This window comes from Mobula birostris, chromosome 18, assembly GCF_030028105.1.
Source record: "Mobula birostris isolate sMobBir1 chromosome 18, sMobBir1.hap1, whole genome shotgun sequence".
Lineage (NCBI taxonomy): Eukaryota > Metazoa > Chordata > Chondrichthyes > Myliobatiformes > Myliobatidae > Mobula > Mobula birostris.
The window spans coordinates 50,424,245-50,442,870 of NC_092387.1; the positions used below are offsets into that span (position 1 = coordinate 50,424,245).

Sequence of the window (18,626 nt, forward strand, 5' to 3'; positions counted from 1 at the left end):
GAGGGTTTTACCTGTGATGTACCGGCCCGAATCTGCTACCTTTTGTAGGATTTTCCACTCAAAGGCATTGGTGTTCCCATCCCAGGCCATAATGCAGCCCGTCAGCACAATTTCCACAGAAATTTGCCAAGATTTTTGATGACACGCCAAATCTCCGCAGACTCCTAAGGAAGGAGGGGCACTGTTGTGCTTTCTATGATAGATATAAATTATATATATAAAACGATTCTTGAAGGAACAGCATTTATATATGCAGGAATAGGCACTTTGCTTGCATAAGCACTTCTGACTGAGTCAGAAGTTGAATAGTTCAAGCAGCACTCTGAACAGCCTAGAAAATGGATACTAAACCATGGTCTCTAAGTAGCAAGATATTTGAGCATGTGTGTGGCAATCAATAGTTAGTGATCAGACAAACATACTCATCTGAGTTTTAATGGTTAGGCTTGAGCCTCACTGCCAGGAATACTTGTAAGCCAGAGATCATTAGCAGATCTGAATGCGGTAGATTCCAGTTAACAGGGCCATCGGTTGGTTAATTGGAGCAGCCGCTTATTTTGGACAACTCTTAAAGAACAAAAACTAATAGAGAAAATAGCCAGGGTTCTTTTCATTTATTGGGACAATATGCTACTTAATTGGGACAGGAGACATTTGCCCAACAGTTTCAGACTGGAGTGAGTCTGTGTGCACATGTGTGGCCATTAGACACTACACTGTGCTTATAGCAATCAGTTTATAAATAGCATCAGTTGTGTGTGTTTGTGTTCAAAAAGCAATGATTTTTGTCACTGATAGTTGGTGAGAAATAAGCAGTAAGACAATTCAGAACTGTTTTGTTCACTGCACTTTCAGGTTTTCAGGCCTGGAGATGCTAGAAATAGCCAGGAGTGAAAATGAAACGATTTCACTACTTCAACAAGTTAGGAACTATGATGAATTTGAAGGTAACAACAACAACCTTCAATGTTACAATCAAAATGAAATGTGGAAGATGCATTCATTAAAAGCATTGTCTGAAGGCACTCTGTATTCTGCACAGGTGTCCGTGTGGATTTTGTTCATTTAAAGTCAATCAAAAGAACACAGGAACATACACTGAATGAATTCCTCTGTTAATAACTATTAGGAACCAATACACAGTTTTATAGTACTGTAGTAGTATTGGTATTGTTCTGTATTTCATTTAAATGCAAAATTAGTTAGTCTTGTTTTTTAAATACCTTTTTCCTTTTTAACAATTTCCAAGAAACTTTGGCTAATTTGGGCAGCCACTTTATTGGGTCAAAATGTGTCCCAATTAACCAGAACCTACTGTACTCAAATCTCCCTTACCTTTGACAAGTGCAACTGAGGCTCTAGATTTCAATGAAGGAGGTGGTTTCCAAAAATAAAATTAAGTAAAAACAATCACAGTCACTCACTGACTTATGTGTGCAATCTAAGCCAGACTTAATTGAATAGGGCCTTGTAGACATAGAAAAACAAAATGAATTATGCTTACTGACCTATACATACACCCATCCATTCACAACAAAAAAAAACTACGCCTAAAAATTAATTTTGGAATTTTAGCTCAGGTTTTAGAGTTTCCAAAATAAAGGACAAACACTGACATATTCCCAGCATCCTGTGTGTGTCAAGTGCAGATTCTGTAGATTGTACAGCCCACATAATGAGAGCAAAGCCTTGCAATAAGGCAAATATCATTACTTCAGATGAAAGCAGCTAATGCTTCACTATTTAATTTGAAACCCTATTATTAGTCTAGATCTCTTACTCCTTGCTGACAATCAAGCATACCTCAAGTACATATTCTTAGTCCACTGTTCTACTCTCTGCATAGCATTTGCTACTGGGCCGCGAGGAAATGATATGAGTCAGCTGCACCTTTCCTCATTCCCTGTCACACACTGTTGAACTTGAACATAGGGTTGCCAACTGTCCCGTATTTGCCGGGACATCCTGTATATTGGGCTAAATTGGTTTGTCCCATACTTCCCCCGCTAAGGTAGAGCGTTCCTATGAAACTGTTCGTGCCGAAATGACGTAAAGCGAAGAAGCAATTACCATTAATTTATATAGGAAAAATTTTCGAGCGTTCCCAGATCCAAAATATAACCTACCAAATCATACCAAATAACACATAAAACCGAAAATAGCACTAACATATAGTAAAAGCAGGAATCATATGATAAATACACAGCCTTTATAAAGTAGAAATAATGTATGCACAGTATAGTAGGGAAGATTAAGCCAATTCTTCCGATTTGTGGAAGAAAACCGGCACGTACACGCATGCGCACACAGGTGCCCGCGCAAGGCTTCATGGTCATGGTAGTCTTTCCTGGGGTAAACACAAGTGTCCCGGGATTTGACTGCTACTTTTGTCCCTTATTTGGGAGTGAGAAAGTTGGCAACCCTAACTGTAAAAGACATGTTGAGGTGAGTTTAACCCCACTTGAAAACCACTCTCCCCACCGCCGGTTGGTCGGTCCACAAGAATATTGTCAATATTAAACTGGTCTGCAGTGCAAAAAAGGTTGGAGATCTCTGCTCTACACCAATGACAGATTAGCTAGGCACAGCTCAAACACCATCCATATATTTGCCAATGTTACAGCTGTTGTAGGCAGAATCTCAGATGGTGATAAGTGGTGCATAGGAGTGATATGGCTAGTTGAGTGGTATTGCAACAACAACCTTGCACTCAACGTCAGTAAGACTGAGGAACTGATTGTAGACTTCAGGAAGGGGAAGTCGGGAGAACACACAGAAGTTTTCATTGAGAAGTCAGCAGTGGAAAGGGTAAGCAGCTTCAGGTTCCTGGGTGTCAACATCTGAGGATCTATCCTCATATCTCTCAGATATATCACGGAGAGAATACTGACTGTTGCATCACATAGGAGAATGGGCACCAAGGAGAAGATAAACGGGTGAAAAGAAGAGGTAAGAGAGGAGTCAGACTGGGGAACAGAAGGAGAGAGGAGGTGGAGGAGGGGGGAAATTACCAGAGGTTAGAGAAATCTGTGTTCATGCCATCAAGTTGGAGGCTATCTAGACTGCATACTGTATAAGGTGTTTCTCTTCCAACCTGAGAGCGGGCTTATTGTTTCTGTAGAGGAGGCCATGGATTGACATGTCAGAATGGGAATGGGGATTGGAATTAAAGTGGTTACTGGGAAATCTTCTTATTATGGATCGAGCAAAGGTGCTTCTTCAGCTTTATCTGGTGTTTTTAGCACTTGAATTATAAAAGCCACGGAGGCATCAAAGCAGGATTGGAAAAAGCTGCAGAAGATTGTAGATTGTACAAAAAAGATTGTAGATTCAGGCAGATGGGCACAATCTCCCCCACCATTGAGGACATCTTCAAAAGGTGATGCATCAAGAAGGGAGCATCCATCATGAAGGACCAACACCATCCAGGACATGCATTCTTCTCATTACTGCCAGAGGGAAGGTGATACAGGAGCCTGAAGAGACACTCTCAGTGTTTTAGGAACAGCTTCTTTCCCACCACAACAGATTCTGAACAGTTTATGAACCCATTAACACTACCTCATTGTTTTGCTTTCTTTTTGCACTATTTATTTTTTATATATTCATATATTTTAAGTACTGCATTGTATATGTCCCAACATTTAACAAAAGTAAAGATGTTTGCATTTACAAAGCATCCACCTAGAAAGACCTTGTTTTCTACAGCATTTTCAGGTGTCACAGTTAAGTCAGATGCATGTGGCTGTAAGCTCCAAAGCAGAGACTAAAAATTCATTATAGTATTGAAGGAGGGTGATCTTTTCAGTGAATCAGGTTTACTCATGTCCCACTCATTCTCTCAAGTGGAGTAAAAGATGAAAAATAAACAATTTTTAAAAGAAAATCTGGGAATTTAACTCTGGAGTACCAACGATCATGCGATCATTGCCCCTAAATCAAATTATCCAGAAATTCTCACATTTACAGCCATGGCAGCTTGCAGTGTACAGATGGGCTGCTGTGAACTCTGCGTTACTACAGTGATTCCTCTTCATGAGTTATTCTGAGAATTCAGAGTTTGGGAAGGTCCTATATAAATGCAAATTTTTCTTGTGTTTCCATGGCTTTTATAATTCAAGTGCTAAAAAAGACCAGATAAAGCTAAACAAGCACCTTCGCTCCATCCATAATAAGAGGATTACCTGGTGGTTAACCACCTTAATTCCAATCCCCATTTCCATTCTGACATGACAATCCGTGGTCTCCTCTACAGAAATAATGAGACTTCTCTCAGGTTGGACAAATACAGGCAGTCCCCAAGTTACGAATGTCCGACTTACGAACAACTCATACTTACAAACAGAGAAAGGGGAACGTCGTCCGCCATTTTAAATCAGATCACGGCGCCATCCGCCATTTTAAGTCGTTGCCGTTAACCGTGTTGAGTATGTAACTTTGTATTTGGCTTAAATTTTTCTTAGCAAGATTCACTCTGACCCTCCCCCCCACTCTTCCAGTCAGCACTGCCCCCACTTGTCCCATTTAACCTGCCTCAGTGCGGGTGGACTTTAGGACCCGGGGAGCTCAGGTCAAGACCCTCTGCCCACAGCTGGATCCGCAGTGCTTCTGTTCCGCTGACGGAAAACGATTATGATTGAAAATAAAGTGGAAATAATAAAGCCATTGGAAAGAGGTGAAACGCCATCGGTCACTGGAAAAGCGCTAAGCTATAGTCGGTCAACGATCGGAACAACTTTAAAGGATAAAGTATAAAGTGAGAATAATGGAGCATGTGAAAGGCCCTGCCCTGATGAAAGCTACAATTATTACTAAGCAACGCACTGATTTCATTATTGAAATATATACGTTTCTTAAGTGTTTTATATGCATAGAAAGCTAAAATATATACTATATACTAAGACAAACATTTGACTAACTGATGCTAAATATCGCCAGATGTACCTGTTCCGACTTATGTACAAATCCGACTTACAAAGACGGACTCAGGAACGGAACTGGTTCGTAACCCAGGGACTGCCTGTACAGTGTGCAGTCTGGGTAGCCTCCAACTTGATGGCATGAAAACAGATTTCTCCAACTTCCAGTAATTTTTCCCCTCCTGCTCTGTCTCTCTTCTTCTATTCCCCAGTCTGGCTCCCCTCTTACCTATTCTCTTCTTCTCACTTGTTTATCACCTCTCCCTGGTGCCCATCCACCTTTCCATTTTTCTATGTCCTTTCCTATCAGCTTCCTTCTTCTTCATCCCTTTACCTGTTCTACCTATCACCCCCCAGCTTCTCACTTTATCCCTCTCCCCCACACCCAACTTCACCTATCACCTTCTAGCTTGTTCTCCTTCCCCTCCCCCCTCCTTCTTTTTCTGGCTTCTTCCACCTTCCTTTCCAGTCCCGATGAAGGATCTCAGCCCAAAATGTCAACTGTCTATTGCTTTCCATTGATGCTGCCTGACCTGCTGAGTTCCTCCAGCATTTTGTATGTCTTATTCTAAATAAGAACAATGCACCAAAACATTAATTCTGCTCTCGTTCTCCAGATGCTGCAATATGACTTGTAAATTACTGTGTTCACAGAGATTCAAAATTTATGGGAAATTCTAATTAAGGTATAAAAAATAAGTAAGGGTCAATGTAGAATTAATGATTCCATCAAAAGAAAATTCAGATATATGTCATTAATTTAAGATGAAAACTATAGCATTCAGTAGTGAAATCAGGAACAAATTTAAGGAAATCAGAAATGCACCACTGAATGGTTGCAGAATAGAAATAATTGGATGAGGACATACATGTATAGATATCAGAGATAGCAATCCAAGTAAATGGTGGAACAGGTTCAAGGGAAAGATCTACTGTTATTCTGTTTTTGTTTTGTTTATCAGGAAATCTGATCCAAGAGTCGATTATATGTTGTGTGAAGAGTTGCTCAAAGTGGAGGATGAATTTAAGACTGATGTATTTGAACCTGAACAGAAAGTTGCACAGTGGGATCGGAGTTAGTACGGCCAGATTTGGGAACAGCTTCTTTCCAACTGCGATAAGACTGCTGAACGGATCCTGACCCGGATCTGGGCCATACCCTCCAAATATCCGGACCTGCATCTTGTTTTTTTTGCACTACCTTACTTTCCCTTTTCTATTTTCTATTTATGATTTATAATTTAAATTTTTAATATTTACTATCCATTTGTAATCCAGGGAGTGGGAAGCGCAGAATCAAATATTGCTATGATGATTGTACATTCTAGTATCAATTGTTCGGCGACAATAAAGTATAAAGTATGACGTATTCCAGCTTGGGGCATCGGAGTTCTGAGTTCATTTCCAACATCATCTGAAAGGAGTGTGTGGGTTTTCTCTGGGTGCTCCGGTTTCCTCCCACAGTTCAAAGATGTGCTGCTTGGGAGGCTAATTGGTCATTGTAAATTGTCCGTGATTAGGTTAGGGTTGAATGAAGGGTTGCCAGGGTGACACAGCTTGAAGTGCGGGAAGGGCCGACTCCACACTGTATCTCTGTATATGTTATATCTCTAATATTCTGGATTTACCTGTACATGCTGTGTTTGTAATTATTTTATACACAGGTTACAAACACCCAACTTAAGTCATTATCGGTATATTTAAAGTGAGTATCAAAGCTTGCAGGGAGAAGGCAGGAGAACGGGGTGGCGAGGGATAATAAATCAGCCATGGTGGAATGATAGAGCAAACTTGATGGGCTGAATGGCCTAATTCTGCTCCTATGTCTTATGGACACTCCTACATATGAACAAGCCACCCTCCCTCCTTCCAGTATTGTTCTTTCTGATCAGTCTTAAGTGCGTTTTGATGCCATTCAGGTTCAGATTTATCATCAGTGGAACAACACATTCATCACAATGATATGACCAGAAAGAATTTTTTTCTGATTGATGGACGCCAAGAAAAAGAAACCTGTTCATTACTTGTAATGGTCTTTACCTTATGAGTGCACCTTTTCAAGGGTAAAATGACCAGAGGATAGAAAATCAACAATTGATTGCATGTGACAAAATAAGCAATACAATAAATATACCAGTTGAACTTGGATACTGAAATTTTCTTCCACTGAATATGTTAGGCCACTGTGCATTTAGTTTGTGACCATGGACAAATTTCTAATTCCAGGCCGTCCAGTCTTAGTAACTCAAAATCTTTTACATTAAAGACCTGTTCTGACTCTTTCTGAAGCTGTTAGCTGAAGTGTGGAGAAGTCTCTATTCAAATGGCACCACTGAATCTAGGATTGCCACTTGAATTGTACGCAGTTGTAGCATCTAACAATACAGGTTAACAACTGATATTGCACTGCATTTCCCTGGGTTCACGCAATGCTGGAAATCCAGAGCAACAGAAAATGCTGAACTCAGCAGGTCAGGCAGCATCTATGCAGGGGAATAAACAGTTGATGTTTCTGGCTTAGATCCTTCATCAGGACTGGGAGTCAGTTTTGAATACTTTGTTTCAATCTTTGAGGTGCTGTGATACATATTGTTGTAAAGTGGTTAACAGCAGCTGAACAAAGGTACTCGCAGTTCAATATAAATTGTAACAGTTTCTGGCTAATGTGTTACCACTGCATGAAATCATTGAACAAAAAGCTAACTACACGACTGCATCAGTGGATGTAAAGATTGATAAAATAGCAAATACCATAGGTGGACCAACAATAACACTTGTGGTTTCATCACACACAAAACTGCCTGATCTATTTGAAACCATTTTCAAAGCACACAGACATCACTAAAGATGATCAGTTCACAAAAACAATCACTTGCATTTATGCTATATATTTAACACAAAAGAGTTCCAAGCCAAGGTGCCTCAAAATACAAAAGTAATTAGAGGATGGATCAGAAGATGTTCTATGGAGATTCCCTACATCAGAGGAATATCAGAAGGCAGAGGAAAATATAGAAGAGGCAAGAGTTGTAAGCACAGAGGGTATAAGTGGCTGGGTTCAGCCACAGAGACTGAAAGAACTTAAATCCTCCAGTTAAGACCATAAGAGATAGGAGCAGAATTAAGCCAATCAGCCCATCAAATGCTCTGCCATTCCATCTTGGCTGATTTATTATTCCTTTCAACCCCATTCTCCTGGTCTTCTCCCCATAATCTTTGAAACTCTTACTAATCAAAAACTTACCTACCTCCACTTTAAATATACCAAAGTAATTGGCCTCCACAACCAAATGTGGCAATAAATTACACAGATTCACCACCCTCTAGCTAAAGAAATTCCTCCTCATCTCTGCTCTAAGGGGACATCATTCCATTCTAAGGCTCTGCCAGCTGGTAATAGAATTCCCCACAATTGGAAACATACCCTCCTTGTCCACTCTATCTAAGTCTTTCAATATTTGGTGGGTTACAATGAAGTGCCCCCTCATTCTCCTAAACTCCAGTGAGTACAAGCACAGTGTTATCAAATACTCATTTTGTTCTCAAAAGTAACACTGGAGAATTCATACTTTTTGACCAACCCAAGTGGCCCAAGGACAATAAACTTCAGCCACATAACCCAACTCTGTCAAGACAGCAGGGTCCTGTCCATGACAATGGTTAACCAATTTGATTTAAATACTTTTAATACACAGATGTTATGGTTTATTTTCTATTACCAAACATAAATTAAGTTTCCCAACTTGCCATAATGGAACTAAAGACCAAAACCAGAGATCAGTGCCATAATTGGTAAGCTCATGCTCAAAGGAAAGAACTTTGAAATCAAACTTGGCCAGTGCTAATGTCTCCATCTTACCTAATCCTGCTGCACCTTGCTTTCAGGTATTTTATTATATTAAAGGTGCTGTAGAAGTATGCAAATTGCAGTGGAAGTAATTTCTGCTGTATTTGTTACAGTTCAGGTTATTGATCCTGTACCTTGCCAAGTCACTAACAATTTAAAGTACAACATAGCAAGTTGATTCTGGAGGGAGAGATAAAATGCACAACCAGATCTGGAAAAGCTGGGCAGGTTACTAAAAGTGCAACAAAAACACTGCATTGGAGCAAGTTTTTAAATATGGTTTACAGAAAAAAAATCACAGGAAAGAAATTTAGGCAAAAGGTTTTAGTGCAGGGTGTAGAGTACAACTCAAACTTTTAGATTACATACCAAAACTCTATCAATTATTTGCAAGAGCCACCATCCTCTGAGAATAATCAACTGGGTTCAAGTGTAAATTGTTTGTTCAATTATTTTAAGTCCCAAATAAATATCTGAAGCTTCTGTACTTGAACAAGATGCTTAATTCTGGCAGTGGAGCTTGAAGCCATATTTTCTAAGTCAAACTATGAATAAACTATACTGGCTTGGAGATATACCGCTCCTAGTTCCAGCTATTGGCCTTGGACTTTGCCTTTCATAAAATGAAAAGCAGTAAACGTTAACACTATCTCATCATGTGCCACTTTTACCAATGTAATACCAATGAATCCAAATACAAGGCTAAATATCAAAACAGATATGTATATAAAAACTTTATTCTGCACCTAGGCATCACTTCACTAGTTGAGAATATTGAAGGTCTTGCCAGCATCTCTTTCAATGGAATTGAGTCAGATTAAAAAGCCTCTCTGCAGATGGGTATTACGGTCAACGTGGATGAGTTGGGACAATCAGCCCACTTCTGTGCTGTACTGCTCCATGAATCTACGGTGATCACATTAAATGAATTGTCAGAGGTAGAAACTAACACAATACATTTCCTCAATCCAGTAAACATCCCCGTGATGATAATCATTCATCAACAAATATCAATTGATCTCAACCTTGAAGATCCATCTGTTTCTCAGCAGTCATGGTCTTTTGGGGAAGCAAGTTCCAGGTTTCCATTGTGCATTGTGGGAAAAACTGTTTCACTAACAAAAGGCCTAGCTCTTATTTTATGATAATACAACCTTATTGTGAATCACCCCCCGTTTCTTTTAGCCATCTACTGAATTGCAAATGTAGCACCTGCACTTACAGCACTCAACTTTCCCACAACTTGCTGAATGTGTATGTGTAATAGAAAATAAACCATAACATCTGTGTATTAAAAGTATTTAAATCAAATCGGTTAACCATTGTCATGGACAGGACCCTGCTGTCTTGACAGAGTTGGGTTATGTGGCTGAAGTTTATTGTTCTTGGGCCACTTGGGTTGGTAAGTAAGTTATCACTTCAATAAAATGATGCCAGCTGGCCTCATGCTATTAAACTCTATTTTTCTAAGCAGAAGCAACAAGCTCCAAACACCTTTTAAGATTTTTGAATTTTAAAAACAGTGAATATTGTTTATATATGAAGAGCAAAACCTGTTAATCCAGTTAGTCCTGACGAAGGGTCTCGGCCTGAAACGTTGACTGCACCTCTTCCTACAGATGCTGCCTGGCCTGCTGCGTTCACCAGCAACTTTGATGTGTGTTACCTGTTAATCCAGCTAGATAAGCCGAGAAGTGGCTGATCAGGACAGCCGAAGCCATGCAACACACATCAAAGTGGCTGGTGAATGTAGCAGGCCAGGCAGCATCTCTAGGAAGAGGTACAGTTGACGTTTCAGGCCGAGACCCTTTGTCAGGCTTCGCTGAAGCCATATTGTGCAAATGGCAGCCACTCTATTTGTGCCCACTGAGTCTGCTCCACCATTCCATCATGGCTGATTCATTATCTCTCTCAATCCCATTCTCCTGCCTTCTCCCATAACCTGTGACACCTTACTCATCAAGAACCTATCAACCTCCCCTTTAAATATACCCAACGACTTGGCCCCCACAACTGTCTGTGGCAATGAATTCCACAGAGTCACCACCCTCTGGCTAAAAAAATTCCCCTGTTCTAAAGGGACATCCTAAAGGGCTGCCCTCCCTGGTCCCAGATTCCTCCACCACAGGAAGCATCCTCTCCACATCCACTCTACCCAGGCCTTTCAATATTTGACAGGTTTCAATGAGAACCTCCCTCATTCTTCTAAACTCCAGCAAGTACAGGCCCCGTGCCACCAAATGCTCCTCATATGTTAACCCTTCCATTCCCAGGATCATTCTTTTGAACCTCTTCTCCACCCTCTCCAAAGCTCCTTATCTTTCTTAGATAAGGGGCTCAAAATTGCTCACAATAATCCAAGTGTGGCCTTACCAATGCCTTATAAATCCTCGGCATTACATCTTTGCTTTTATATTCTAGTTTTCTTGAAATGAATACTAACATTGTACTTGCCTTCCTTATCATCAACTCAACATGCAAGTTAACCTTGACTTGTACAAGGACTCCAATGTCTCTCTACACCTCCATTTTCTGAATTTTCTTCCTGTTTAGAAAGAAGCCTATAGCATGTAACTGCCACTACCAACCAGCCACTTCAGTACTGTCCCAATGCTTTATCTATATTATTTTTTGGACTCGGCCTTTGGAAGCACTTATACCCCCCCGCCCCCGCATGAGAGAGAGAGTGCGCATGCGCCGGTTGTGAATGCAGCCTGGTACAGCTGTTCCGATCTATTCTTACTTTCTTCTTCTTACTTTTTAATTTACGTTATTTTTTGTTTTTTTTTCTCACTGTAACACGTCAAAGCTGCACCCTCTCTAACATGCTGGTAGAGAGAGTTTTATTTGGGTTTTCTTTAGTGCTGGAAATGGTTACATCCCGACATGCGGGACAGAAGCAAGGTCGCATTGTGTATTCCATGGACCAGCAAATACCGGCTGGTTTAGCGAGCAGAGTGGCGGACACCCTTGCTGAAATCCGGAGGAAAACACACAGAGGATGCAGAGGGGGATCACAAAGCCAAGGAAAGAGTACCGGGTCGAGACAACAGAGACTTTTGGAGAAGAGGAGTTCGGTGGGTAATACCATTCCAGCTGATCGGAAGTGCACTGACAGCGGTAAGCGTAAAGGAATTGGGTGCTTACTGATCTGGTTAACAACGGATGGTGCAATCCGGAGCATATTACGATCGAGGAACGTGTCTGCAGACTGGATATTGAACTTTTTACTGTTGGACTTCGGCCACATTCCACCGTGATACAACACTTGGCGGCACGGGAGGTCGTTCCTGCCTGTGGCCATCGAACGTGCAGCTTCTCCCGTGGAGGGAAAGACACCCTGAGCCAATAGACTGGTCCTGGACTTATTTTCAATCTGGCATAGTTTGCATTTTGGTGTTTGATTGTTGGGGTTTTTTGTATTGCTATATTTACGCTCTATTCTTGGTTGGTGCAGCTGTAATGAAAACAAATTTCCCTCGGGATTAATAAAGTATATCTATCTATCTATCTATTATTTTTATCCTTTCATTAGTGATTACTTTTCCTAAACCAAGTAACAGATACAATCTCACTTCATTCATGGTTACAGTTCTAAGTGTTAGTAGTATTTAATATTTGCATTGTTTTACGAACTGTGTAACAGAACAGGGCAGCCCAGTGGCACAGCTGGTAGAGCTGCTGCCTTGCAGCTCCAATCATCTGGATTCAATTGCAACATCAGATGCTCTCTCTATGCACACCTGCCTCAAAACAATCAAATCAAGTTTAATTATCATTCAAACCATACATAGATACAGCTGAACGTGACAGCATTCGTCTGTGGCCAAGGTGTAAAACATTCAAAATAGCAAACAAATATTCAAAAATAGCAGTAACATAATTCAAAATAGCATGTAAAGAAGCATATCCACTCAAAAGAAAACACATATGTATAGTCCAAGACTCTGAACGACAATGACCAGCAATAGTACAGTCTCCCGGCACTGTACAGATACACGCACACAATCCAGCCTGTCATTCCACCACTCGAACACGAGAGGGCAGCACCAACAGAGGAGGCTACACCCCAGCCAAGCTCGGACGCCACACTGTAAATGCTTCCACATCTCTCACCTGGTCTGCAGCAGCAGCAGGCAAGCCCTGGGCTTGAGGCCTAGTCCTTGCTACAGTCAAGGCTACACAGCTCCCATGTCGTCTGTTCCTCCACCAAACAAGGGTATCAGGCCTGTTTCCTTCCTCATCCCAAAATCATGCAAGCTCAGATTCACATTCACTTATTTATCACATGTACACTGGCCACTTTATCAAGTACCTCCTTAATCTAATAAAGTGGCCACTGACTGTATGTTCTTCTGCTGCTGTGCTCCATCTACCTCAAGGTCTGACGTGATGTGCATTCAGGAATGCTCTTTGGAATGCCACTGTTGTAACGTGTAGTTATCCGAGTTACTGTCACCTTAAACTAGTCTGGCCATTCTCCTTTGACCTCCCTCATTAACAAGGTGTTTTCACCCACAGAACTGCTGATCACTGGATGTGTTTTTTTTGTTTTCTGTGCCTTTCTTTTTTTAATTTTAGAGACTGTTGCGTATGAAACTCCCATGAGATCAGCAGTTTCTGAGGTACTCAAACCACCCCATCTGGCACCAACAATCATTCCATGGTCAAAGTCACTTAGATCACATTTCTTCGCTATTCTGATGTTTGGTCTGAACAACTGAACCTCTTGACCATGACAATGTGCCTTTATGCATTCAGTTGCTGCCACATGATTGACTAATTAGATATTTGCATTAATAAGCAGATACCCAGGAGTACCTAATAAAGTAGCCCCTGAGAGTACATCAAAATATACAGGAAAATGCATCATTTGCCCACAAGTGTCGCCATGCATTCTGGAGCCAACATAGCATGCCCACAACGTTTAGCCGAAGAACACAAGCAACAACTAAAAAACAAGCCCATGTTGTCCTTCACACCCACCCACTCACACACACACTGACAAGTCTCTAACTCAGTCTGACAGTAGACTTCCAACCTCCAATCCCCAACCCAGACTCGCAGACTTTGAGATGTAAATTGGTAAGTCAATTGGCTGTTGCATGTTTTACCGACAGAGCATTAGAATCTAAAGATGTTGACAGGAATGTGGGGAGAATAAAATAGGTTAGGAGAGAATTAGTGTAAAAATGGGTGCTTGATGGCTGGCACAGACTCAGTGGACTGAACTGAATTAAGTCACACATGGGGGCATTCTAAGAAGACACCCTCAACATGTTCAGCGCAAGAATAAGGGCAATGCCTTAAGTGCTTTGCTCCTGTTTTTCCCTTTTATTGTACAATCTAAAGAATAAACAGCTCAGGACCCACAGTGACATCTGGCTGGCATCTAGGACCCCCAATCCCAATCATCTGAGGGTTTTATGATCATAGTGGCACTGTTGAGAGGGGTCAATAATTCCATCTATACCCCATGTCAATGTTACAATCTGAATCACATTCATTCCCAAATCATTCGCAAAGCTTAGTACATAATGCCAAAAGATGACGAAAGTATTAGAGCATGGGATTATAAACAGTTGTGTATCCGGATACTGACAACTACATCCTAAATCCAAAATAAAGTGACTGACTAAATGTCACTGGTCAAACGTGATTTACCTGGGGGTTCCTTTTATATTGAAACTTAAAGTGCATCAACTCTTAATCTACGGCCTACATTTATCATCAGCCCTTTGCCCTGTAATTACACTTGAGATACTATCTGGAAGGGGGAGCTTGTTGTCAGGGGTGCCAGGATGCATCTCGAGAGTTGTAGTTCTACACGTTGGCCGAACAACAGCACCTAACATAAAATCAACCACAACTCCTATAATCCATTTCGGTTCCAACACATGCGCACTGAATTGCCGGTTCGCTCAGACAGGCCGCAGTTTATCCTCACTCTCACGTAGTGCCACCACTCTCACCTTTAACTTTATCCGTCGGGTATAACTTCTGAGCTTTCCGCAAGAACTTGAGTGCCTCCTCCCTGTTACCACGTTTCAACGCGTTCAAACCAATTTCCGTACAGCGTTCCGCCTCATCTCGATTTCCTTCCATTCCGGGCTTTGGGTTGAACGGCCACGGTCAGTGCTCTCAAAGTAGTCTCATTCGTGGTCGGAAAAACCCGAGTGCATTCGGCATCGGCTCGGCGATGTCAGCGACGGAAACATCCGAACCCATTCGGGACGTTCGTGCGGCGCATGCTCTCTGGGAACTGTGAAGTGGCAATAGTGACATTTAATCGTAGAAAGCAGCAAACTTCTGGTGCTCGGTGAGAATGCAGCATGTGGTTATTGTAATGACTGCTTGATATAAACACACGAGATTCTGCAGATGCTGGAAATCCAGAGTGACACACACAAAATGCTGGAAGAGCTCTTATTGCTGCGTTCCTCCGTTAAGACTGCATGATAGTCGTTTAATATTTTTGTGTATTTAAGCTAAATCCATGATCAACGATCACCTTCAACCATTCGATGCTTCAACCAGCGTAAAAACCTTAATCACTACATTATCACCACTCTGGTCACTTTGCACTGAAATGAACTGTTTTCAGAATCAGGTTTAATATCGCTGGCATATGTCGTAAAATTTGTTGTCTTTGCCGCAGTAGTACAATGCAATACCTAATGATAGAAAGACATGAATTACAGTAAATATATATATATATAGTAGTTAAATGAGTAGTGCAAAAGTAGAAATTAAAAAGTAGTGAGGTAGTATTCATGGATTCAATGTCCATTCAGAAATTGGATGGCAGAGGGGAAAAAACTCTTTGTGAATGTGTGTGTGCCTTCAGACTTCTGTACTTCCTTCCTGTTGGTAGCAATGAGAACAAGGCATGACTTAGGTGATGGGAGTCCTTAATGATGGATGTCACCTTTTTGAGGCATCGCTCCTTGAAGATGTCCTGAATACTATGGAGGCTAGTGCCTATGATGAAGGGGACTAATTTTACAACCTATTTCAATCCTGTGCAATAGTCAGTCACCCCACCCCCCAACACCAAACGGTGACACAGCCAGTTAGAATGCTCTCCACAGTGCATCTGTAGACATTTAAGTGCTTTAGGTGACATACCAAGTCTTCCAAGACTCCGAATGAAATGTAGCCTCTGTCAATATAGCCCTTGTAATTGCATCGATGTATTGGGTCCAGGTTAGATATTGACACCCAGGAACTTGAAATTGCTCACTCTTTCCACTTATGATCCCTCTATGAGGACTGGTGTGTTTTCCCTTGTCTTGTCCTTTCTGAAGTCCATAATCAGTTCTTTGTTCTTACTGATGGTGAGTGCATGGTTGTTGCTGTGACACCAGTCATGCACTCAACTGGCTGATAAACCTCACTCCTGTACACCCTCTCATCACCATCTGATATTCTGACAACAATAGTTGTATCATCAGCAAATTTATTTTTCATTCTAATTCTTATAAAAATTATGTTTGTTTTTCTTGTGAATGCTGCTTATATGATGTTATGTGCCTGTGAGGCTGCTGCAAGTTCAGTAAGTTGTCATTGCACCTGTGCGTACATCTGACAATAAACTCAGCATCTTACCTTTTTGAAAATTTACCTCCTCCATGTTTATCTGGTTCCAAGGGCTGAGGAAATAAATATGCAGCCAAAAAGTTTACATTTCCTTGTACTCACTTACTTACTGCCTGTTACACCATTGGCATTTAGGGTCCTCCATTTCTGGTGGTTTTAATGGCTTCCTTCATTGTGTCAGTGGCATCTTCTCTGTTTTCATTACTGTCAGTCACACAGGTCCAGGGTGGAGACTCAGGAATACTGCCGCACTCAAATGTAGAACAGTTCCTCATTGCTGTTTCCATAACAATTTTGTTTTACCAGTCAGTGTTGAGCTGAACCCTGAACCTGGATAACCAGTGAACTACTCTTAGTCCATCCTCTACGCTTTGACCTGTCAGGCATGAGTGACCCCTACTACCAAAACATAAAGCCCTGACTCCAGCCAACACAGCTCTCCGGGTCAGTGAGGCACACAAGCCTCCAAACCACGACAAGGTTATGCTCCTCTTGGAGGACATTTCTGTTTGGGTGGACTCAAAACAGCAGATGCTGGAGGTCTGAGATTTTTTTAAAAATGTGTAAATACTCAGCAAGTCAGTCAGCATCTGTGGTAAGTAAGTAAAGGTTAATGTTTCAGGTTAATAACCCTTCATTTATGTTTATAGTACAAAGTAAAAATCTGTGATTCCTCCTTAACTAGATTTCTCTTTGTATGACCAGGATATTTTTAATTTGTTTAGTTGCCAGTTTAAACATTCAAAGCTTGGGTGAGATACATTTTTTTCAAAAGAATGATGTGACTAAGACTGGATAGTTTATTCAAATAAAAAATAGCAATATGGAAATACTCAGTGGTCCAGGCAGCACTTGTGAACAGAGGAAGAATGTTTCGAGTATGTAAAGTCATACTGCGTGGAACTATCCTTGCTGAGCAAGATGGCAACGTAACCAAGTCCCATTTGCCTGCATTTGACTAATGTTCCTCTAAACCTTTATTATCAATGTACCTGTCAAAATATCATGTAAATGTTGTTATTTTATCTGCTTCAACCACTCCCTCTGGCAGCTCATTCCATATAAGTATCAGTCCCTATGTTAAAAGGTTATCCCTCAGGTTCCTACTGAATCTCTCCACTCTCACCTTATACCTATGCACTCTGGTTCTTTATCTTCCAGTCCTGGGAAAAAGACCATGCATTGAAAAATGTAGTATCTTTGATGTGGGGTGTATGGGGTGTCAGGGAGGGGTAGCACCTCTGGTGGGGGAACATGTCATGTCCTTTTCAAGGCGGTTAGTCCACCTTTGGTCCCCACCTGGCACTCAGCTCTCCCCTGTGGCTCCCCGTAGCTATTTGCATGCGACAGTGGCCACACCTCGGGCAACGGCTTCGACAAGCCGGCTAAACCAGGTGAGGGTAGCTGACGGGTCTCAAACCTTCAGTGAGATAGGGAGTTGTCTATCCCAGCATGTGAAGACAGACTCCGGCGGATTGAGCGGATGAGACTAATGGAAGGTCCAACGGTCAAGAAGGTGGTCTCTGCATGCATCGTGGAACGTGTAGAGCAGGACAAGACACAGAAGACATCTGGGTCATCTCCAGTCATCGTGACTGTCTTGCCACTGGATCCAGATGGGAATTGGGAAGAGAGAGTGAGGCTGATGCTGTGCAACTCTCCCTCACTTAAATCCAAATCATGCGCTAGTCTCGACACCATCATCATAATGATATCGAGGTCTTCATCGACAACGATGATGGATGAACAACATCTTTGATGTATTTGTAAACATAATCAAATAAATTATCATTGATAATTTTTCCAGCAGAATTTTCTGATTAATGTTTTTTGAAGTGCTATCTAGATATGTTGTAAGGTGGAATATTGCTTAGTTTCTTCTTATAAAGAGATTTATTCAAGACAAAATCTGTCTTTTGCCAGTCCATGAAATACGTAGTTTTAGAAGTTATCCAGTCTGTTTCTATCTACATGAGGCAGGATTCTGTAACATGTCTATAAATCAAACACCAAAAACTTTCTCTGCAGCCAGGAATGGCCAAAGTGGACAGGAATATGAATTCTGTAGTTTTTTAAATAATTTCAGTTGCATTCAAAAAGCAGTGATTTTTGTCACTGATAGTTGGTGAGAAATAAGCAGTAAGACAATTTAGAATCATTTTGCTCATTCTGGTTTCAAGTATTCAGGCTTGGAGATCAAAAATGGCCAGGAGTGAAAATGAAACAATTTCACTACTTCAGCAAGTTAGGAACTATGGAGG

General features: G+C 41.2%; 1 protein-coding gene across 2 annotated transcripts in view; it reads right to left on the minus strand.

Annotated features, from left to right (window-relative positions):
* dnajb12a (DnaJ heat shock protein family (Hsp40) member B12a) overlaps positions 1-14,951 on the minus strand; it is a 47,274-nt gene extending 32,323 nt beyond the window's left edge. Inside the window, exon 1 of one of the 2 annotated variants that reach the window (XM_072282649.1) lies at positions 14,739-14,951. In XM_072282649.1, coding sequence (XP_072138750.1) covers positions 14,739-14,871 — 133 coding nt within the window. In that variant the 5' untranslated portion in view covers positions 14,872-14,951. The remainder of the gene's footprint in view (positions 1-14,738) is intronic. The other variant, XM_072282647.1, reaches the window with a different exon arrangement.
* Positions 14,952-18,626: the final 3,675 nt, after the last annotated feature.